This window comes from Antedon mediterranea, chromosome 3 (genome assembly GCF_964355755.1).
Source record: "Antedon mediterranea chromosome 3, ecAntMedi1.1, whole genome shotgun sequence".
NCBI classification, from domain to species: domain Eukaryota; kingdom Metazoa; phylum Echinodermata; class Crinoidea; order Comatulida; family Antedonidae; genus Antedon; species Antedon mediterranea.
Genome location: NC_092672.1, coordinates 37,020,222 through 37,044,084, shown reverse-complemented (window position 1 = coordinate 37,044,084; position 23,863 = coordinate 37,020,222). Strand labels below are relative to the sequence as shown.

General features: G+C 35.3%; 3 protein-coding genes across 4 annotated transcripts; 2 read left to right on the top strand and 1 right to left on the bottom strand.

The window, feature by feature from the left end:
* Positions 1–748: 748 nt before the first annotated feature.
* LOC140045455 (sodium- and chloride-dependent glycine transporter 1-like) lies at positions 749–14,946 on the top strand. Its single transcript, XM_072090366.1, has 14 exons — positions 749–854; positions 5,484–5,694; positions 6,353–6,484; positions 6,913–7,132; positions 7,549–7,681; positions 7,820–7,954; positions 8,042–8,145; positions 8,466–8,590; positions 8,742–8,854; positions 9,171–9,302; positions 9,820–9,919; positions 10,588–10,688; positions 10,785–10,952; positions 11,829–14,946. Exons 1-14 carry the CDS (start codon positions 843–845, stop codon positions 11,964–11,966), a joined length of 1,824 nt encoding a protein of 607 aa, XP_071946467.1. The 5' UTR covers positions 749–842; the 3' UTR covers positions 11,967–14,946.
* A 334-nt stretch (positions 14,947–15,280) lies between these two features.
* On the bottom strand, positions 15,281–21,938 carry LOC140045460 (ran-specific GTPase-activating protein-like). The gene is made up of 6 exons (XM_072090373.1): positions 21,830–21,938; positions 21,016–21,119; positions 19,888–20,048; positions 19,047–19,175; positions 18,123–18,176; positions 15,281–17,522 (listed from the first exon to the last, which is right to left on the bottom strand). Exons 1-6 carry the CDS (start codon positions 21,842–21,844, stop codon positions 17,344–17,346), a joined length of 642 nt encoding a protein of 213 aa, XP_071946474.1. The 5' UTR covers positions 21,845–21,938; the 3' UTR covers positions 15,281–17,343.
* Positions 21,939–22,167: 229 nt separating this feature from the next.
* Positions 22,168–23,862, top strand: LOC140045461 (uncharacterized). Of its 2 annotated transcripts, none has more exons than XM_072090374.1 (3): positions 22,168–22,251; positions 22,881–23,061; positions 23,353–23,862. In XM_072090374.1, the coding sequence occupies exons 2-3, from the start codon at positions 22,910–22,912 to the stop codon at positions 23,627–23,629; spliced, it is 429 nt and encodes a 142-aa protein (XP_071946475.1). In that variant the 5' UTR covers positions 22,168–22,251; positions 22,881–22,909; the 3' UTR covers positions 23,630–23,862. The 2 variants fall into 2 exon arrangements, with proteins under 2 accessions (XP_071946475.1, XP_071946476.1); XM_072090375.1 differs by having other exon boundaries at positions 22,179–22,264.
* Position 23,863: the final 1 nt, after the last annotated feature.

The following is a 23,863-nucleotide window of genomic DNA, read 5'->3' as shown; positions in this document are numbered from 1 at the left end:
AACATATACGAACAGATATTAAAATGTAGCTAGTGACTTATAATTAGTGATTTTATATCCCTGTGCTCCACCGGTGCCAAATTTGGTCCACTGGACCAGTTACCGTGGTACTATTTCTATTTCAGAGCCTAGGTTATAATAGAACTATAGATTGATTTTCAGTGAATATACCTATTCGTGTCGAAATCAGGAATAGCGTCCTCTATATACGACGCTTATTCTAAAATGACTTTTACCCATAGAAAACAAAAAAAATGACTCTCTATCTAACTCTATATGCTTTTACCGATTCATCATACTCATAAGGGGCAAATACAAAATATAAGCATATTCATATTCCTGTACTAAACGAATTAAGTGAAATGAGTTTCACTGAGATTTTATTAGATATAATAATGGTATAGCTTTAGTTCAAGTTCACATGAGAGTTAACGATCCAGTTTTCTCACACTTCTTGTTCACACGCCCAGTGCTTATAGTCTCGATTAATTAAAGGTTGAAATCAATTGAAATGGAGATTACAAAACTATGGAGGTACAACAAAACTATTAAGGATCAGTATAAGTACAAAACACTTCATGACGACGATTAATTACCGAAGGCTCTTATTATCATTATCTCTTTCTCTCTGACAATGTGGAATGACGTAAACGAATAAATTAGACAACTGACCAATCAGAAAAGGCGAGTCTATCAGACAACAATTGAACTGATTGCGCAGTTAATCTTACTTTTTAGTTCTTAACTATTAACTTAGCACTCTCACGTTAAGCGGTAGTGAGGAGGGACACACTCGCTATACTTTCAAGATCAGTTAGTAGATTCGAAAAAATCCTACGAAGATGACGTCAATAGTAAGTTAAATTTACATATTTTAAATTTTAAATTACGTTAACCCGAAATTAAAGCAGTACTTGGTACTTTTGCCTAGATACGGAACCGATTTGTATCCCATTTTTATTTTCTTAATTGAAATTTATATTTATACTGGGTAACCTCTTCAGTCAAAGACTGGTCTCCCAGAGGGCCCAGTTGGTGATCAGTGGCTGTGATGCACTAATACACCGGGGTAACCCCCCTACTCGTCTCGAAAGATGTACTAGGTTCTTTAAAGTGCACACGAACTAAATGTGTACACTGGACCTACGGTTTATAATCCTTATCCGAGAAGACTCGTTCTACCACCAGAACCATGGAGTGAGTGAGCCTAGAACCCCTGCCGATATTATGGCTACGTAATTACGGTTCCACTGTCTTAACCGCTCGGCCACTCACTCACTAATAATAATTTTTTAGCAAAGATGAAACGTAACTTGGTTAATATCTTGTTAAAATAAAACTCTTCTATCCCAGTATAGATTATTATTCTTGATAATAATTATTTAGCAAATTCAGATGAAACTTAACTTGGTTACCTTTTTAAAATCAAACTCTTCGGCAACGCTTTGAAGTTGTCAAAAAAAAAAGTGACTTAAAATTGATAATGACTTCACGTCAATCGTTTTAACCAATGACAAGCGAAGTTATAGACAGTTAGCAATCACAAGCGAATAAGCCATCGCTTGTGATTGGTCAATTCACTTGCGTTGCGTTTACGTCCTTGCGTTTACGTCCTTTGGTTTTTTGGTGACGTTTCAAAATGAAATCTGTGTTGCCTGGTTTCCATAAAATCGCTACACCGTGTCGCCGACTGCTGCTGCTGTCGCCGACAGAGCGTAGCAATTCTATAGAAATAAAACGCTAGAATTTATCGGGGATGATCTAGTACGCGAGCGCTAAATATTCTTGGTACACGCGTATACGATTCATCGCCGACAAAATCGAAAGTTGAACTGCGATGAATCGGAGAGACATCTGTGCGTGTAGCGATTTCAATGGAAACGGTGTAGCGATTTTATGGAAACCAGGCTTTAGGGAGTACTAACATATTCACTGTTACCACCATTTTTTTTAAATTGAAAAGAGATATAACTGAGAGGATGACATCAGCTTGTGGCCGTATTCACCATTTACTAGGATAATGGAAACACCATTAACATTTTAAAAATATCCTAAATAAGTCAATAAAATTTAAGTGAAATATTTAAATACTTATCGAGTTAAGTGAAATACTTAATATTTAAGGGAAATATCTCACTTCAGTATGATTGGTGAATAGCACAGGGACCTATTTTAAACGTTACGCAATCATAGCAACAAAAAAACAATTTTCTAACAACAAAACAACAATCTATTCCAAGTGTAACGATGCATGAGTGTATATTACAATTAAGGACACTGTTATAGATAATCTATCAAGGTACTTTTTAAAATTCCAATTGTTACTTTATAAACGTTCGATTTGGATGGTCCCATTACAACAATACAACTAAATTTAAACCTTTATCTAACGACCACGTTTAACTAATTCGTACAAACACCGAAACTAGGTTGCATTTTTAGGCTCAGCCTAAAATAAATTTGTTACCATACATAAAAGTACGATTGTGTTCTGATATTATGATGATCTTTTAAACTTTTTACAAAATTTAATCTCTGTTTCCAATACAATTGATGATCCTCCTGATTAAGACCATAAAACTAAACTGCTGCACCTTAATTGTCATAAGTTGGTATTTCGACTCAATCTATTTTTGTTATACTTTGCATAACTTCCTAAACAAATAAATAAAACAAAAACAGTAGCTCGGCGAACGAAAAAAAATATGACTTAGTATAAAACACTCTGTTATATATTTAATCTATAAAGGTTTGGCTTGACCTTTGCTCATATAAAAATAGTTTACCTCAACTAAAGACAATACTTAACTTTTTACATTGAATTGATTGGCCTACATTATTATACTCACCCCAGTTACTTTCGGAGTATGAAAACATCGTTCAAATCGTCATCAAACTATATTTGTGATTTAACAATTCCAATTACGAAGATTTTAAATTAAAATTTCTCTGAAAACCGATGAAAAAATGTGTTTACTTCTAACTTTTCTTTCTAACTTTTCAAAAGAATAATGTAGGCTAAGTTTGACTAACTAACTAGGAACAGAATATATAATATGTTGTCTTTCTTTTCGAAATATTACTCGTTGCATTTTGTACGGTACTAATTAAATGGTGCGGTTAGGAAGATATGTTGTTTATCTTATCATTTTTTGTTATCATGCAAAGAGGGCAAACATTTCGAGACAGGATTTTATGAAAATATTTTAAAAGCTTTGCCGCTGGGAATATTATATTAGTTTTGTTCTTTCTTGTTGGGTAAAGAATAATAAGTGTAAAGGTCATAACAAAAAATCTGAAAGAGTTTGGTACTTAGTAGTGACAACTTTAACAAAGACCATTTGAAACAACAATTGAACACTGTTACAATAGTCATATTAATTGTGTCAATTATATTTATTTTTATGTAACTTTCCTGGGTCAGTCACGGTTGTGTTGGATTTTAATCAATTCTGAAATCTGTACAGGATTCTTCCCTGGCCTCGACTTAAGGATGTTTGTTCCCAATGGTTTATGTCTTGACGTCCTTATCCAATATGTAAACAGATTTCTTTTCAAAAGATTTGACATGCCCTTTGGTAACTGGTTAAAACAACCTTCGCCTCTTTGTCCGTATCATTCAAAGAACTGAACCGTGGAATCAAAGTACAGAGACGTTATCTCACGGTACGTTTGTGGATTAGTTCTCAAGTAGCACCCCATACATCTCACCTTTTGAAATTATTGCAACGTAATACAACGCAATGTCAAGAGTGAATTAAAATTATGAGAAATTCAATATCCTTAAAACACCCACAAAGTTTACGCAAGCAAAAAACAAGCAAGAGTTCAATAATCGTTTGTTAATTTTGAATTGTTAATTTTATCAGAGTCCTTGATTAAGTTCTTGCGACATGATGTAAATATTTTTACGGATGAAAATAATGTTTTACAGATACGTACAGAGTATGCGCAACTTACGAAAGACTATAAAGCTTGGTTTCCAAGAATGCAACGCAAGGACGTATAACCGCGCAACGCAAGTAATTTGATCAATTACGACGCGATGGATCATCGCTTGTGATTGGTCAAGTAACTTCATTTCAAGTTATATATATCTTCTTAATCTCGGCCACGAAAAATGCAAACTGGGTGTAGATTTATTACCATTACATAATTCTCTCATGTCATCACAATAGACAATGTCTTCTTTTATATTCTTCAATGTAACCATGACGTATTATATTACTCGTCATGTTTGAGGACATGCATTTTGTACACCTAGACTTACATAATGTAAATATGACTATTCATTGCTAACAATACAAAATCCAGGAACGAAAAAGTGACGTATCCAGGGACGTGTCCAGAGAATTATGGATATTTTTCTAGTAGTAATTGGTAGGGGAAAGGAAAGGGGAAAAACTTTCAAAACATAGAATAAAATATTTGATTACGGATTTATTTAAAAGCTAAAACACTTTTAATTAAGTAGTACACTACATTTCAATAATCAATTTGTTTTTTTTTTTTGGTTTTTTTAAATAGTGAATATACAAAAACGATTATAATTATTCTAAACTGTACAATAGATTTGTATTTATATTTGGTCAATAGGGTACTATTTTTTTTATTTCCGACTGTCAAAATTTTCCATCATTCGATCATGAATGCAACTATTCAAGCAAATCAAGTATTTATTGGCCATCAAAAGTTCCAATATTGACAGATCGGGGGAAGACATACCAAGTTCTGTAGTATCACCTTACCATAGAACAATAATTGTAGTATAAAACATCTCTCCACGTAAGGGTACATCAATATTTACAAAGTCAACAAAACTTAAAAGCGCGTCAACACCAGACAAAGCTTGTAAGGAACTTGGTGTTATAAATTTTCAAAAGTTCATTTGATAAGTATGGATTCAGAAAAGGTCGCCCTTTATTTGATTGCGCTCTAGTTTACAGGAACGCATCATTACATTTAATAAATGCGTAGGCCTAATTGAGGCCTACTTACATTTATGTTATAATAATATATGGTCAAATCCAACATTGTTTAATTTAATCTCCTCCAAACTACATTATCGATACCGGATATGGGGCCTAATTCCCCTTTATCCATTCGGTTATGTTATAAAGGAATATGTTCATGAAAAATGAGTATTGACCAATTTCTTTGCGATGGCCGAATGCTTTGTTCGGGAATTTTCGGCCATCATGTATTCAATGGAGTGGTCTAGTTCAATCGAAGGGTACGAGTTCATATATTTTGGCATATCATGAAACGCATTGGGACAGTTACACGTCTACAAATTGTCAGTTTAAATACTATATTCATTGAATGTTGATATTATAAACAACATTGTATTGTTAACAAATGCGATTTGAACTCGGAATATCCTGCGATGTAAAGCCGTCGTCCCTGCCACTAGACCAGAGCCCAACTCATACTCTACCACAGTACTATTGTGTAAAATGCACTCATATTTTCTAAATTTTCAGGATAAAAAAGCGCTTGAAGCGAACGAAGTTGACGTGGACGTTAGCGACCGAAATGGCAAGATGGAGTTAATGGAGTTTGAGGACTCGGAAGCTATTAAGAGTCGTGGACAATGGGGAAGCCATATTGAATTTTTACTTTCTTGCATCGGATACGCAGTAGGTCTTGGAAACGTCTGGCGGTTCCCTTACCTATGTTATTCAAACGGTGGAGGTAAAAGAATCTCCATTAATGTTTTATCTTCAAGAATATTCATAGATGTCTGATCTAACGTTGTCTATGGATAAGCATTGTTTTATCTTTCATGAATATATTCATAGATTTCTGATTCAACGTTGTCAATAGTGGATAAGCATTGTGGTTGTCATATCAAGTGTGATTTACTATAATATAGAATTACTAATTGAATCAACATTTTCAGTAAACCAAGTCAGGCAATTGTGGTATTGTTGACTTGAGGCATAAACAAGTAAAACAGAAAAATGTCACAATAAAAATATCATAGGTACATCAAAAGAATATACAAGACCTTTTCACTAAGAGATCAGCAGAAAAAGTGATGATTGTGCTTAAATATAGCCAACAATTTCTGCTTCTTTTGTGGAAATAAGTTCTATTAGAAGCCCTTATAAAATAGTTTATAATTTTCGAGATACTTATAGGGCCTACACCTTTTTAATTTTTTGATAGAGGCTCTTGGATATGCACTTCTTTTTTCCGCAATTTAAGGAGTTTCAAAAGTGGTGCGGTGTACCTTATATCTCTTATTTAATTATTTGTAATACTCAATAAATAATAAATATGAAATAAAATTATAATAATAAATTATATTAATTAAGATTTATTGAAACGAATTGTGTTATTTTTCTAGGTGCATTTTTAGTGCCGTATTTCATTATGCTGATTTGTGCTGGATTACCGCTGTTCTTTATGGAGATGGCGTTCGGACAATTCGCTAGCCTGGGAACAATCTCAGCCTGGAACATTAGTCCGCTATTCAGAGGTATAAACAGAACCTTGCAATTCACAAATATACACATTTCTTTTTTTAATATTTAGTAGAGAAATTGTTGTAATTGTTGATTACAGCAGGATAAGCACTTTTACCAAAATATTGTGCGGCACGGCGAGTATTGACGGCGAATATTGACGGCGAATATTGTCGGCGAATAATGACGGTGAATATTGACGGCGAATGTTGACGTCGAATATTGACGTCGAATATTGACGGCGAATATTGACGGCGAATGTTGACGTCGAATATTGACGGCGAATAATGACGGATACTTAAAAGCATTTATTCTATGTCTTCGATATAATACTGGACAATTCATTAGTATAGTTCAATAGTATACGTTTCTGTTTGGAATAATACATTTAATTACTTTCTCTCAACCAATGCCCTCACGTTATTTTCATTTTGTTTCCTAGGTGTTGGTATCGGTATGGTAATAGTCTCTGGTCTGGTTGGTATCTATTACAATGTCATCATAGCATGGACTATCTACTATATGATCCAGTCCTGTACCACCGGAGACCTTCCATGGGTTGGTTGCAATAACACATGGAACACACCCGACTGTTACCCTGCTGGGCAAAATATATCCGGGCTCGAAGGCACATTTACCCGAGCAAGTGATGAATTCTGGCAGTAAGTACTAAGGCTTAAGTCTAATCATCATCTTAAACGCTATTCGTCGTTAGACATTGCTAGTCTCACTTGTGTTCGCCACTCTGTACATCTTTGAGCAAGCGTTGCATGTGTATAGGTCCGCATGTGTATAGGCCGCATGTGAAAAGTTCTGTTTCCTTTTTTATGTTCATCTTAAGTATAATAACACAGGAATATTTTTACTACCTCTTGGTTTGATGAGAACGAAACAATAAGAAAGGGTTACAACTTCTTAAGTTTTGGACGTAACACATTGAGTTGACCAATCATAAGCGACCGTTCGGATGGTTCATTGCGTTGTGATTGGTCAACACATTACTTGCGTTGCGCGCACAAACAAACATAATTGTGTTGGCGTGTGTAGATACTTATAAAATGTATGTATTTAATTCCAGTCGCTATGTTCACGAAATCACTGATGGTATCGAGACTGCTGGTGGCCTCAAGTGGGATCTAGTTGGATGTCTGTTCCTGTCCTGGGTTGTCATCTTCCTGTGTCTTTTGAAAGGCGTTAAGTCATCCGGCAAGGTACGTTTCACAAATGTTTAGCACAAAACTAAATCTACAAAAAGTACGTCAAAAAGTTAACACATAAAACTATTGTGAGTACGGGTAATACTGTCGGCAATAAGAAACTGATTTAAACTGTTTTTCTCGCCTCATCAGGTTGTCTACTTTACCGCTACGTTCCCGTACATCATCCTAATCGTGTTGTTCTTCCGAGGCGTTACACTCGACGGCGCAGGCGATGGAATTGAATTCTACATCGTGCCAGATGTGGATATACTGGCTACATCAAAGGTAATAATCCACACTGTATCTTACTTTGTTGAAACATTAACCATTTTTTGAACATATTTAATAATATAACACACAAATATCTTACAGCCATGGAAAGATGCAGCCGTTCAAATCTTTTATTCTCTCGGTGTGTCGTTTGGAGGATTGATGACGATGTCTAGTTTTAACAACTTCAATAACAATTGCTTCAGGTACGTCGTATATATTTGTATTTATATATTTAAACTTTAGAGAGTGTAACGCTTGCAGCTGAACCCGTAGGCCCATGACCAGTGTATCATGTAAATGAGACGGCCTCGGGGATCTGACATTGTCTTCTTCTCACCTGACTTTTTTAGCAAGAGTGATCGCTTTCCATATTTGTCGGCAACGTCAACACTGAAATAGTTAGCCACATACATTATGACTGGACCTATTATATAGTACACTATCATCATAGATAGTATTAAGTATTAAGTATAGTGTAGTGATAGAGCATACAATGTACAGTACTGTGTTTTTCTAAACGCAGGGACGCTTTGGTGGTCGCGTTTACCAACTGTGGAACGAGCGTCTTCGCTGGTTTTGTCATATTCTCAGTTCTTGGGTTCATGTCGAAGACCAGTGGTATTCCCATCGAAGAGGTAGTGGCTGACGGTAAGTCGCATTCATTTATCTATCTTTCCTTATAGTTAGAACCAAGCTTTATCCTCGACAATTCGTTCAACGTTTTTATTTTTGTAGGTTTTAATATTTGCATCTTTGAAAAGCTAGGCCGACATTGTTGAGTTAGTTTATTATTTTCTAGGTCCTGGTCTTGCGTTCATCGTGTATCCAGAAGCGTTGGCGCTGTTACCGGGTTCGCAAATTTGGGCGTTTTTATTTTTCTTCATGCTTTTTACCCTTGGACTCGACAGTGAGGTAATTCGTCGTTATTTCTTGTCATTTTTTCTGTTGAGTTAAATCTCTTACTAAAATATTAAACGCCATAATTCAATATAATTCAGTTTAAAAAGTTAGTTAGTATAGTCTGTCTGTCGGTTCCTCATCATAAGTTCGTTTTATTAGGAGAGGCAACGTCAGCACTGAACGTAAGTTATTTTAACCAATCACAAGCTATAGATTATAATGGATTGTGATTGGCTAAATTACTTGTACGTACGCGCTGCATAGGAACAAAGCTAAGTATATTATATGATGTTATAGTTTAATGATTTTGATATAATTTGCTATATAGTTTGCCATGATGGAGACTGTGATATCCGCCATTAATGACGTACTCCCGCCAAAGCAAAGAAAATGGAAACCGTTATTGACGTTTGTTTGTTGTGCTCTTGGATTCATTCTCGGCCTACCATGCGTCACAAGGGTAAGTTTACATTTCAATTACGTGGTCTTGTGGCATGGTACTTGTCCTGATATCAAATTGTGTCGGGTTCGAATCATATCATGATATCATGATTGATAATACTTAAAATACTTTTTTATATTTCAATTACGTGGTCTTGTGGCATGGCATTTGTCCTGATATCAAAATGTGTCGGGTTCAAATCATATAATGATACTTAATACACTTTTTAGAGTTCTGTTTTATATTAGATTACGCAAGTGATTTTTGTCGAAAATTAAAATAAAAATTTACAATATTTTTGAAAAAGTTAGTTGAACGATAGAAATAAATTCTACAAGAAGGAGTTCCTAAAAAGGTTTTACTTGTGTCATCCTATCTTTATGGTAAAACACTGTGCAGGATCTTTGAAATTAACATTATGACTAAGTGAAAGAACAACTAATTCAATGCGCGTATACATTATCGCCAGACGATGGATTAGTGGCTAGGCCTTAAATGCAACATACCTAACCCCCCGGACTTGATTATCTTGCAGGGCGGGATGTACGTTTTCCAGCTGATGGACTGGTATTCGGCTGGTTTCTCTCTAATGGTCATCGCCATCGTATTCTGTTGCGTCATCAGCTATCTATACGGTAAGAGCTCATTTTTGTCATTGCGGCTAGACAAAGCATGTGATGTGTTTATACATAGGCATGGAAAGTATTTATTGGGTCTGTACATAGAAATGGAGTTTATATAGCAACCTAAGGTTACAAACACGGGGTGACAATATCTTAATAAAATCGTAATTAATCGACGACCGAGCGGTTAATTTGTGCGACCATGGATACTGGTCGCACCATGGATACCTCCATGGTGCGACCAACCAGCAACGGTCAACGTTTATACCGTGAATGCGATAGCGTAATGTGATTATGGAAAGTGTTGTGTCGTACGCACTTACATAAGGCTTGGTTCCCACTTCAGACGCAACGCAAGGACGTAGACACAACGCAAGTTTACCTATGACAAGCGGCTGTTCGAATAATCCATCGTAACGCAAAGACGTAAACGCAACGCAAGCGTTTTAACCAATGACAAGCAAAGTTATAGACAGTTAGCAATCACAAGCGAATGAGCAATCGCTTGTGATTGGTCAATTCACTTGCGTTGCGTTACGTCCTTGTGTTGCGTTGTTAGTGGGAACCACGCTTTAGTGGGAATCACGCTTACTTTGTTAATGTGCGGAATAACATTAATGTCATGTCATAACCCGTAGTGTACAATCTATTAATGTTATGCCGTTTTACTGGGTATATAGGTACCGGTCGCTTCTTGGACGAGATCAAGGTAATGGTTGGCTTCAGACCACGAATCTACTGGAGGGCTTGCTGGATGATCGTTACCCCAGTTTTACTTATAGTAAGTCTACTGCATTCAGTATATTTATTCAACTTTCTCTTCATGTTTCAAATAGCCTATTTGAAGATTTAAATATTTATTCTTTTTTTTTTGTAGGCTATTATTGTCTTTACATTCGTATATTATACCCCAGTGACGTACAGTGGTTACGAGTACCCAGTATGGGCAGAGGTTGTTGGCTGGATTTTGAGTTGTTCGTCGTTTATTGTCATTCCGATATATGCCGCGATCGCTGTGTATCGTGAGGAAGGTCCGATATTAAGCGTAAGTACTGAGTAGCCATTAAGCATTGTTCTTGCTAGAGACGCAACGCAAGGACGCAGTCGAAACGCAACGCAAGCAAGTTGACCAATGACAAGCGACAGTTCGAATAATCCATCGCTTGTGATTGGTCAACCCACTTACTTTGCGTTACGTCCTTGTGTTGCGTCTCTAGTGAGACGATCTATTGATTCTGTTAGAACTAGATTTATGGTGGAATTAGCCTAACAATAACACTAAATACAAGTCTATTACTGTTATTTATAATGAATGGTTGCAATTTATTTATTTGGAGATTTTCCGAAAATGTATTCATTTGTAATTCATCCGTATCCCACTATGACCTCATATGAATAAGGCTTTATAAACATCATAACAAGTAGACTAAAACGAGTCGCACATTCTGATGGGTGACGTCTGAACACACAATTGACAATATTGTGCTCAGTGATCTTGTCGAAGGTTAGGCTTTATTTAAATAGAAAACGGTTTGGCGGGTTTAGGAAATATTATTAAACGATGCATTTTACCCCATATGAAGTGAGAATGTTGACGTAAATGAATTTTATTTCATCCATAATAAACTACTTTTATCTGCTATTGTCGATTCGTATACAGACAACTCTGGTTTCATGCGCATTGTGTGTTGTGTTATGCTAGCATACAATCAGACCTGCTCCAAGTCTGTATTTATTGTCTTTTTTATGTTAGTCCACCAGTCGACGTTTCGATTTTTGTCTGGAAAATCCAAGCTCAAATAATATACGTATGAAACGCCATATATGCAAAAATATTTATCTTTTTACTAATATTAAGCCAAAACTCCGTCTGGAACCCAAACTAGCACACAGTATGTAATCTTATTTCTTTATATTATAGCGAATCTCTATGTTGATGAAACCGACAGAAAATTGGGGACCAGCTTTGAATGTCAACCGTTTGAAAGCGGGATACCAGCCAATGGGAGACGGTCTTGATACAGTTAGCGAGAAAGTCAATGAAGGTTTTGTCGCTTAGAACATGTAAACGGAGGTTGTGACTTTAATCACCTTGCGACCACACATTGGTTTCAAATTCAGTTATTATCACCAGATAGGAGACTTTGTCTATTAAAACGACAGATAGGAGACTTTGTCTATTGAAACCACAGATGAGACTTTGTCTATTAAAACGAATTGGTGCGCGCGCATCTTGGTGACGTCACGAAATCATAATCATAAATAATTATATTGGTAACTTGTAAGCTTAATATTTAGATGTTTTAACTATAATTGTATAATGACTGTATATGTTGTTTATTATGAAATAAAATGTTTGTATAATTTTTATATGAAAACAATATATGTATCGGTACTTAAAGTAAAGTAGGGTAGTAGAGAAAAATTGTATTTAAAGCTGTTTGATTCAATCCCAAAACAAATTAAAGAAAAAACGCCTTGACTTCGGAGTAAACATGATATGGCAACATTCCAATATATTGCAATTATATTGTTATAACACATAAGTAAATGTTTGTATTATATTGTGTAACCAGTGGTAACAAACACATCCAGTTGGTATAAATATACTCGGGCCTATTATAATATAAAGCTGGGATATTAATAAACACATTCCGATAAAAGCATAACTTTTGTGCTGTTAAACAATTTCCCAAAGCTAAATATAAATTTTCAATAGTTTGGTATTTTCTTCCGTGTTAAAGTCGCCTAGATTTTCTTATGGGCCGGCCTTACTTTTTTAAACTTTTCCCACCGACCAATAAAATAAATATTACGTTACTACTTATAGTTTGTAAATACATTACACGGAACTGAATGAGTGTGTCCTTAAAGATGTATTGTCCCAAAAAATCATGCAAAATAAACATTATTAAATAAAATCAAACTTTGAATAGGTCAATATTTAACCAAAAACACAGTGGTAAATAATGTTGCTTTCCATTCAATCTTTGGGCAAAGTAAATAACTATTAAGTGACATGAAAATGGCATATTCCAACATATTCAGGGGGGCAATAACATCAATGTAAATGATGAAAGTATATATAATATCAGGCCCGTATGCAGCATTTATAATGGGGGGGTGCGAGCAACAATGGCTGGGGGCCCCCGGTCAGGGTCGAGGGGCCGAAGGCCCTGGAAAAATTTGCGTTATTTGACGTTCTAAAGACTGATGTAAGACTCTCTGTTGTGGCTTGGGCTAGTTGAACGATGGACACCAGAACTTAACGCTTTCATGATGAGGCCAACTCAGCAGGGGTGGCGCCAGGATCTTCCCGACGCGGGGGCTACATTCCCCGACGAGGGGGATATGCGAGCGAAGCGAGCATCACTAGGCTGAGGGCCAGGGGCCGCCAAGGGCCCCCGGTGGGGGTCCAGGGGGCGAAGCCCCCGGAAGCAACGCGTTCTAGCGTCATTTGAGGTCTTTTTAATCAGATTTAGGGTAGCCATTTTTTCCATTTTTTATAATGCATAAATAAAATACTGCGTGCAAAAAAACGATGCGCGATGACGGTTTCAATCCATATTTTTCAATTTAAAAAATAAAAGTTCAAAGAAAATTTTGAAAAATAGTTGGAGGTCCCGGAAATTGGACTTATTATACTTCAAAACATGAAAAAAAATATATAAGTCCCTATCATGGGTTGTGACTGAGCTAAGAAATGTTTGAAAAATAGAGATGTTAGGTCCCGGAAAATGTACTTCTTGTTCTTCGAAATATGACCAGCTTTATTGTTGGGGCTGAGCTAAGAAAATGTTTAAAACTAGAGCTGCAGGTCTTCAAAAAATTGCATTTTATACTTTGGAAACATCAGGCCTAACTATAGCTATAATGTTGGCTAAGCGAAAATGGCATGTTTTTTTGTTTAGTAATGGATGAAAAATTTATTTTAGGTGCCCCACGGTACAGAAGGTTACTTGTAAATTAAAAAATTGGTGAACAAACGAACAATTAACATAATTCGTTTTTGCTGTAGTGTAGCGTACGTCGACGCAGTACACGACGTAACCGTCGGTAAAGCCTGGTTTCCATAAAATCGCTACACCGTTTCTATTGAAATCGCTACACGCGCAGATGTCGCCGACGCGCATCGGGAAGGTCTCCCCGATTCATCGCAGACAAATCGGCAAAGTTCAACCATGTTCAACTTTGCCGATTTTGTCGGCGATGAATCGTATACGCGTACCAAAGGAATATTTAGCGATCGCGTACTAGATCCCCTATAAATTCTAGCGTTTCCATAGAATCGCTACGCTCTGTCTGCGACAGCAGTCGGCGACACGGTGTAGCGAGTATGGAAACCAGGCTTAAACTTCGCCTGGAAAATAACACATTACACATTTTGGTCCCTGGATGAAACTTGATATCACGCGTCTTGACCCAACGTTGAACGATTCGTACAAAGGGATACCGCCAGACAAGTGCGTACCTAGCTATTATTTAGTAGTAAGTTAGATCGCTGGCAATAATGAATGCATATAAAGTGCATAATATCACTCTGACGTACTCTCACGGTCAATGAAACGTCGCGGTTTTCTAGGCGCTGAAGCTAGCTACGAAGTGAACGCGAACGCTTTTTACTGTATATTATATTCCCCGACAAAAAGTACACGTGTTCCCTGACGTTAAGTTGTCTGTATTTCTCCAGCAAACACTTTACCGCGTACCGCGTACATGAAGCGCTAAGCTATTGCTTGTCGTCACATGATCGACTGCGCATGTTTTACATCCAGTTTGTAGTCAGTTCAGATTCCGTAATCTAATTACCGGTATTTTTTTATTTTATATTAGCATATTTTTGTTTGTATACCATTGATAATGTAAATTTTGTATATATATAATGATATTGTCTTTAGTTAAACAAGACAAGAAAAAATACCAACCGAGGAAATAGTGGACCTTTTGGGACTTGGGGGGGTGCGTCTGCACCCAACGCACCCCCCCTGGATACGGGCCTGAATATGAATAAACTTTTTGTAGGATTTTTTTGTGTGTGGAAATGATGAATTTGTATCAAATAAAAATGTTTTTGGTTTTTTTATATTTAATCATTGTAAATTTTCTATTGTTTGTTTCAAAGTTTGTTACGTTGTCAGTACAGTATTCTTTTACGAGCGCCACCAGCTAGCATTTGTTACGTTGTCAGTACAGTACTCTTTTACGAGCGCCACCAGCTAGCATTTGTTACGTTGTCAGTACAGTATTCTTTTACGAGCACCACTAGCAAGCATTTGGAATTCGAAGCTCTCTCGGGTATGGCACACCAAATGTGTCAAAATGTTGTTTTTTAATGATATGCAGTCTAAACACGCATTAAAATAACAAAATAACTTTACAGTATTTAGCATTTTTTAATTACTCGGACAACACAACTATGATATTTCATTATGCATCTCGCACGATGCTGTTGGAAAAATAAGGTCAAGGCTTAAATAAAAAAAAACATTTTTAAATCAAGTAAAATAAAAAAACCTCTACCATGGATGACTGAACCTATTAAAATTAGCACAAACTAAGCTGTAACCTTTGACCTGTATATTCAGCTTATTATCAGATGAAACAAGCTCACATAAACTTCCAAAAGTTAACAATTTTCAGGTAAACATTTTAATCACACTCATATCAGCTCAGAATGTGGACAGCAAACATCCTTTAGTTTTTAACTTAATACACATGTAAGTTAAATTTGCTCAAGTCCTTTTATGTCATGTGCCAATATTCATTTGTTACTATTAGTCAAATTACAGTCTAGAACCTAGACTACTACAAAAGTGTAAAAACACATTGGTCTTATATCGTATGTTTACAATTCATTTTCAATTACAGTAAAATCCTCCTTTGGGAGGGACACCTTGAATAGAGTGAGGTACCTATATATCGAATGCCTCCCATTCATATGGTTATTAAAAGTGCTAAACTTCTCACAAAGCCATATGTCAACAATATGTATAGGGTCTATATTAATATGCCTGTGCATTAATATATAGTACTATTACTGTAAATTCCCTGTGGGGAACTGATAAGACAGCAAAGCCTAACATTTGTATATTACAGTAGTTCTATATAACTAATAAATGTTTCAAATTATCTGTGTAAATAAATATGTTTCAAACTAGTGCATATAAAGAGTACAGTACTTTCTTGTAGCAAGACAATCAAAGTGAGATAACCTGTTGCTACTAGAAATGAAATGTTTTAATTGGAATGAACCCCATACAGTACTTACAAAAATAAAGCAAATTTTCAATGCATTCTTCTGGCATTTCATTAAATTAATGATAATAAACATCTTTGCATATTTAATAGGAACTTTCTGTAAAATTATATAAATTATGATATCACTATCATTCATCCATATAACAAAAGCCATGCTACTGCAAATACTTGTTATAATAAGAATATTATTTGTAATTGTCCTTGTATAAGGCCTAAAAATGTTATGTTGCAAAATCGGCAATAATCAAACAAGGCCATATAGATGGCTGCAGTCGCGTGCTCAAGTTAGTGTTTACCGACCGACATAGTGAGTTGTAGAGTCGCGTTGCACGCGAATAAAAATGTCGCCTTATTTTATTTAAATTAATGTGTTGCCATAAATAATTACTGTATTATATATTTAGTCTTGGTAGAAAAAATACTATTGGGCCAAAATCTAAAAAAATAGTAGCGGGACAACACATAAATTTAAACAAAATAGAGGGCAGTATAGAAAATTCATACAATTTCTACCAACAATTTTAATGCTCAATTGGATGTGGTCCAAGCAACATCAAACTTTTTGTCAAAGCCATATGACATCACAGAGTGTAATAGTCTTCACAATATTATGACATCACAATACCGTACTGCTAATATTATTATGAAATCATTGCAATGAAATAATAACAAATGACATCAATAACTGATGCATCATATCATCACATACCACACTACGCATGCAGACTTTTATCATTACACTATCATTACAATACCACTGGTTTTAAATCAATCGCTCATCACATAAACAAAAATATATCATTCAGTCTTTAAATCATCATAAGCCGCCAAAAAATAAATAAAATGCATATTTACATATATTGGAATTAATCCACCAAACATGCACTAGCCTATGAATAATGAAATCACTGGTTCGAATCATCAACCAATTATTACTTTCATTTATATTCCATGCAAACAAGTGATTATGATCGTCTCTTTTTTAAACAAAACTGAAAGCATAGTTACACACAGACTGTCTGGCTGTATGTCCTACCTTAAATGTATTCTTAAGGCCCTGTTGTAAGAGTCAACCCATCCCTGAAAGCTATCAACTTCCAACAAGTAATTAATTAGCAGTTAGCTAACGACGACGACGACACCCGATAACATCTATTATAATTATGACTACCGTATTTTCATTTCTCTGTTGTTTCATCTTTACTTTCTTCTTTTGCGTCACCATTTTCTTTTGTCTTTGATTCTTCTTCAGCTTTGCTTTCGTCTTTTTTGTTGTCATCTTTGACCGTCAAATCTCCAAGTTTTTCCGCTACATCATCCGTTTCTTCTGCTGGCTTTTCTTCATCTTTCTTTTCATCTACATTCAAATAGTTATATTTTATTACTTTGTATGCTTATGTGTTAAGCCTTTGCTATTTAAGTTTGGTAGAGTTAATAAAGTCTTTTTAAATACATTTTATTCTGATGCTATATTTACTTAGCATGCTTCAGTCTTTTCTAGATATTGAAGCATCAACATCTTTTTATGGACAAAAAACATTACAAACAAGTGTACTCTACTTTACTGTACAGTATACCAACCAGACTATGAAAAGCCAGAAATTCTCCCAAAATTCTATTAGAAGAGTCAACTTATACTAGTACATGTGTTTATCGACATCAACGAAAGCAACGAATGAGTTTAGAGATAAACAACAACGAAAGTAACGAATGAGTTTAGAGATAAACAACAACGAAAGCAACGAATGAGTTTAGAGATAAACAACAATGAAAGCAACGAATGAGTTTAGAGATAAACAACAACGAAAGCAACGAATGAGTTTAGAGATAAACAACAACGAAAGCAACGAATGAGTTTAGAGATAAACAACAACGAAAGCAACGAATGAGTTTAGAGATAAACAACAACGAAAGTAACGAATGAGTTTAGAGATAAATAACCCAACTGGACACTCACCTGAAGTCAAGCGTTCCTGACAATCCTGAAAAGCTGTTTTGAACTTCTTTGCATCTGTGTAAGAATTGAACACAAACAGTTCTTGTAAATATAGAACACACAATTTTTCTCTTTCATTAAAAATATAGTTAATTTGTTTTCAGTTGCTTTGTTTAGAAAGATTACTAAAGCGGAACTTATCAGTTAATGAGACCATCAGCATCAATGTCATTTTGTACAGTTGACCTTTGACCGCCCGTCTCAGTATCATCATGCTTTAGCTCTCTGTTGCTAAACTAAACATTATTTAATCTGGGGTTTCTTTCCCGAGACCCCATTTCATCATTTTTAATTTTTAAACATTGTACATATCTTTATTTTCACATTATGATTTGATGAATAAGCTTATTTGTTATTGTTATAATCAAGTGGCTGTGCAAGCTAAAATCACAGACCTAGATCAATTATCAGTCTACAAATAAGTAAAATATAATGACGTCCAATAAAATCCCTAATTCTTCTGTAATACAGTATTACTATAGCTTAGCCTGTATACAGTCCTTGTAGAGATGTAACTAAATACAAGATCATGTACAGAGAACATCTTGTATTAAACATGAATATTAATATTATATTCTATGATACCCCTATTAACACTGTACAGCCAAGTCCCTACTCTAAAGCTCTGTCTACACTATCAAACTTTATGTGACAAAAAAATGTGATGTGCCCATATATGGACAAGATGATGTAATATCACTACCATATTTGGGCATATCACTATCATATTTGGGCATATCACTATCATATTTGAACATATCACTACCATATTTGAACATATCACTACCATATTTGGGCATATCACTACCATATTTGGGCATATCAGTATCATATTTGGGCATATCAGTATCATATTTGGGCACCTGGTATCATTCTTTTACTTACTTTCAGCATTAGCAAATCGGATAGCTAACGTTTCTGCTTTTGGTTCTTCATCAGCAAAATCAGCCGGAGTGTTCCATACAAAAGCTCTATCACTATCACAATTTGCTTTCAGTTCCATTGACGGTAGTACTACAAAAACATAATCTTAGCATTTAACGCAAAAAGGCAGCGACTTTGTACTGATTTTACAATGCGTCAAAATCGTGTAGTAAAAAAACCCTTAGGTAACCCATCAGTTTTGTCGATAAAATGAAAAATGCCCATATTGAGCAAATGAACAATAATACGGATAATTAAATTCTATACGTGTATATGTCATGAATAAATGTTATCAAGCATCTCTCATAGAGTGCACTGTAAACTTCAGGTTTTACCAATTGATTTTATCTCAGCCATTATACTGTTCGTTCCCACTGCTTTTCATTGCCTTAGGCCATGTTCACACCTAAGGTGGTTGTAGCATACCATGCATTGTATATAAATGCTGTAGCTTGTAAGCAGATGTCAGTCTTTACTTGTTTAATAATCTTTTTTGTAATCAGTGTACCTTAATCCGATTGGTCATGTATAGAATAAAAACCAACTAATACTTTTCTAGTTAGGCCTCGCATCTAGCTAGGCTTAGCATTGATTAGGGTAGGCCTAGCTAGTGACCACTCCTTGCTGTAAGTCTGTAAGCAAACACGGCAGCCTTTTTAGCCAAGATCTGTGTATTTGGGGGTCTATTTAAGCTCAACCTGGATTTTACAAACCCAAGATTTACGTACGTCTTTCGGTCTCGTACCGCACGTAAAATGAAGGTTCTACTAACTGTATAGAGTAAAACCATCTGAATACTTACAATAATGATTTGCACATAATTTAAAGGTTTTTTCACGTCTCATAACTAATCTGTATTTTGTTTCATCGTTGTTGCTTTTAAGTATTTTTACATCACCAACTCCTCTTTCTTTCCATTCTGTTGATTCTCCATTGTTGAAATATCTAAATAATTTGGCTCTTCTGTAAAAGCAAATGATAAGTTACTTATTTGTACTAGGAGGATGCTGGTTTATATAATTACAGGGCTTGACAATTTTAAAGCTAGCTATTTGCTGCCAGTACATTTTTTAGTTTTCCATTACTAATTGCCATTACTGTATTATTACAGTGGTCTTTTTTTTTTACGCCGTGGTTAGGATTCCGGCACCGGGACTCAACTGCCCAGCGTTAGGGAATCCGACACGCTATTGCGCATGCCCAGAGCGAGGTAATCGGCGACTCTATACTCTATACTATATATCAACAGCGATGGATCATTTCATAGCTGCGCCACACAGCAAACTAGCCTATAGATGCCTACTAATACGGGATCCACTAATCTAGGCTAGGGCTACCAGTTAGACTACGTGACCAGTGGGACTATTTATTTTGTAATTAAAAAGTGGTTGCTTTATTCATATATAAACTTCATATCATTATGAATTATAAATAATTACATGACTAGTTTTATGATTTTTCATAACGCATTATACTGTACATAACAACAGGGAGTTGTCCCTGATAACAACATGCAATCACAAGTTGGATGTGAAAAAACTGTTCGGGAAGTCAGGGTCGCAACGCTAAAAACAGCATTACGAATCTTAGATAGAAACTGATACTTATTAATATCATTATAATTATTTTAACGCGTCATGCATGTCATAGGCAAAGTTTCATTCATCGCTCTCTCCCTCGCGCAACGACTATCTAGGCTACAGTAATCCCTATAACAATCCGACTCTCGGTGGTGTGGTGTGTGTGGCACTCTATAAGTGCAAGCTATAATTCACTTCCCAGAGCTATGGGCATGCGCAATAGCGTGTCGGATTCCCTAACGGTGGGCAGTTGAGTTACGATGCCGGAATCCTATTAACCACTGCGTTTTTTTTATCTTTGATATATATTTATAGTTTTCTGAGAGTTTGACTTTTTTGTCTACACTCACATCCTAAAAACCTCCTCTTCATTTTCTTCTAACGTCTTAATTTCAACAGGTGCTAATTTTACAATAGGTTCAAAATGAACATCTGGGCTAGTTGGTCCGTCTTCCTGTAATTACAAAAACAATCATTACTTTTCATTAAAATTATCCCTGACAGAAAATAACCATAACAAAATAAAATGGGACAGTTTTTAGATTTAAGAAAACAATCAGTTAATGAGACCATCAGCATCAATGTCATTTTGTACAGATGACCTCTGACCGCCCGTCTCAGTATCATCATTAATTGATAAACTGTCAACCATTTCTTCTTTTTTTTCCATTCAGATCCAGAACTTTAATTTATATAAACAACAAAAGGTTTTGTTTTTATGAAATTATGAGTGAGTGAAACTAACTAGGCCTTGTTTAGACAGGCCAAAAAATGTAAAAAAATAAGATTAAGATTTGATTAGGGCCTAAAACGAATCATGTACACTAAATTAAAAAAGCATGGAAATTATTAACACATTAAAGCAAGATACTAAACATAATTATTAAATTAATAACTGGTGGTACAGTACTACAATGGTGCCTTATAATAGGAGGCCTAGACCCAAGCCTACAGCAGCAGTAGTACAAGTACTGTATGCTTGTCAAGTTGAAGTAAGCGGTGTTTCAAGCCCCAGCAATACAGAACACAATAGCCTAGGTCAATCATGGCCGGGATACATGCTGAACCTTACAAAAACTTAGTGACTACACAACTTCTACCTACAAATACTTTAATAAATTGACTCATTTCGATATATTATATATTTTAGACTTATCAAAGTACCTTTACGTCAGCCATTATATTACATTTATGGAGATTCCAATGGATTTATTTTAAACAAATCTCTATTACGAAACTCCGTTCCCGCGACGATACACAAAATTTGCATGAACTTCAACCTTAAAACATTGTTTCATATTTGTGGTCAAATATAAAATTACAAACAGGCGATATATACGCACGTATCACCTAAATAAAATTAAAATGTATTTAATTTGTTTATTTACGTGAAAATATAAATATACATAGGCTTACACTATGTTTTTATTCATAAATTTTAATAAATTGTCCATTGTGTCTTCCTATGTCAAAGGGTAAACACTTTGTTTTTGTTTTTTTTATTTTGTACTCGCATTATTCTCGCGGCGCGCGGAAATGATTTTGTTTTTTTTACAAGTTCTGAATATTAATTATTATTGTCATAGGTAACAATTAAAAGTAATAGAATATATTTGTTCGTACTTTATTTTTAGGGGCCCGTGCGTATTAAGTAGGTAACAAAGGTTAGCTACTACTAGGCCTAGGCTAGGGCCTATTATGCCTACCACTACTCTAGCTAGAGTGCAAACAACGCAACGGGGCCGGCCGCGTGAGGCTCTGTTCTTGAAAGTGGCCTGGTTTCTAAATCTAGGCCTAGGCTGTTCTGATATCTCTGAAACTGTAGTTAGATTTAAGCAGACCTTATACCCAAATCTATGTTTATATAATAGACCTACTATTAACTAAAATAAAGCGCTAACTATTTAAGTATTAGAAAAGCCTAAATTTTATCATACTCCATACACTGTCACTAGTGACTAGTCTACAACAGACAGTACATAGGCCGCCTACATACAGTATTAAAGAAAGAGAAAGACAGTTGACTTATAGATTACTACATTTTTTTTTTAACTTCACTCTCTCAGTTCAGTAAACATGTATGTACAGTATACAGAATAAAGTCACTTATTGTTTTACAATGGAATGGTTGAGAACCATTAAAAAATATAGATAGGACTTAATAATTACATTATTGACATCATGTCTATTTTATACATCTACTTACTGGCTATAGAATTACTGAATCCGGACTATAAAGTAAGCATGACAAGTGGTGGAGGGAAAAAAGTGCAAGCCACTACCCATCATTTTTCAGTTCCAGGACTTTATGGTAAAGATTCCTTGTCGGCTGATGATCAAGAACTATATGAGCTTTGCAATTTGTCAGGTGTCAATCTTAGCCCGGCTGTGTACAAGTAAGCACATCAATATTGTTTAAGTTTGATTATTATAAATATTTAATTTAGGATTTAATTAATAATGGAATCAATAATAAATTATTTTGATGGAAAAGGGCACTACTTAAAAAATAGAACATACTTAAAAAGTTGCTGAAATACCTATATGCCTTTATGTTTAATACAATAAAGTTGTTTTTTCATGTAAGGGGCCAATAGGCATTTATGCTTGGCCTCTATACCAGGAGACCTGAATTCATATACTTTCTTAAACAAGTATGCCATAAACATAAAATATTTTCTTATCAGAATCCTAATGGATTTACTGAAGATGAATGTATCTCCTGTTGCCATTACACAAATGTTGAAGACGATGACACATGGTAGTGGCTTATCACTCTCACAAACGAGTCTTCTAGTAGAAGAACCAAGAAAAGCACCCTCTTCAACTGACCTAACACTCTCACAAACTCTTGTAGATGCACCAAGTAAAGTTACTTCTTCATCCAGCAGATCATCAAGTGCTTCAAAAACCTCTAAAAGTAGAAACAGTCGGAGTTCAAAGCCAAGAGATTCTCAAAAATAGTTCTCTAAATAATATTTGCGTATGAACATGATAACTAAATAATCATAATTGTTGCTCATGTAGTGCAGCAAAACATTCCAATGGGTAGGGTTTGACTGTGACTGTTTACAAGAAGCAGGAGCTTACATTGAAACTTTATCCTTTAAAAGCATTGGATTGGAGATTTCATTCATTTTTGTATATAAAGTTAATTATTAGTTGGTATCACAGTAAATAAAAGATATTTCACAGTAT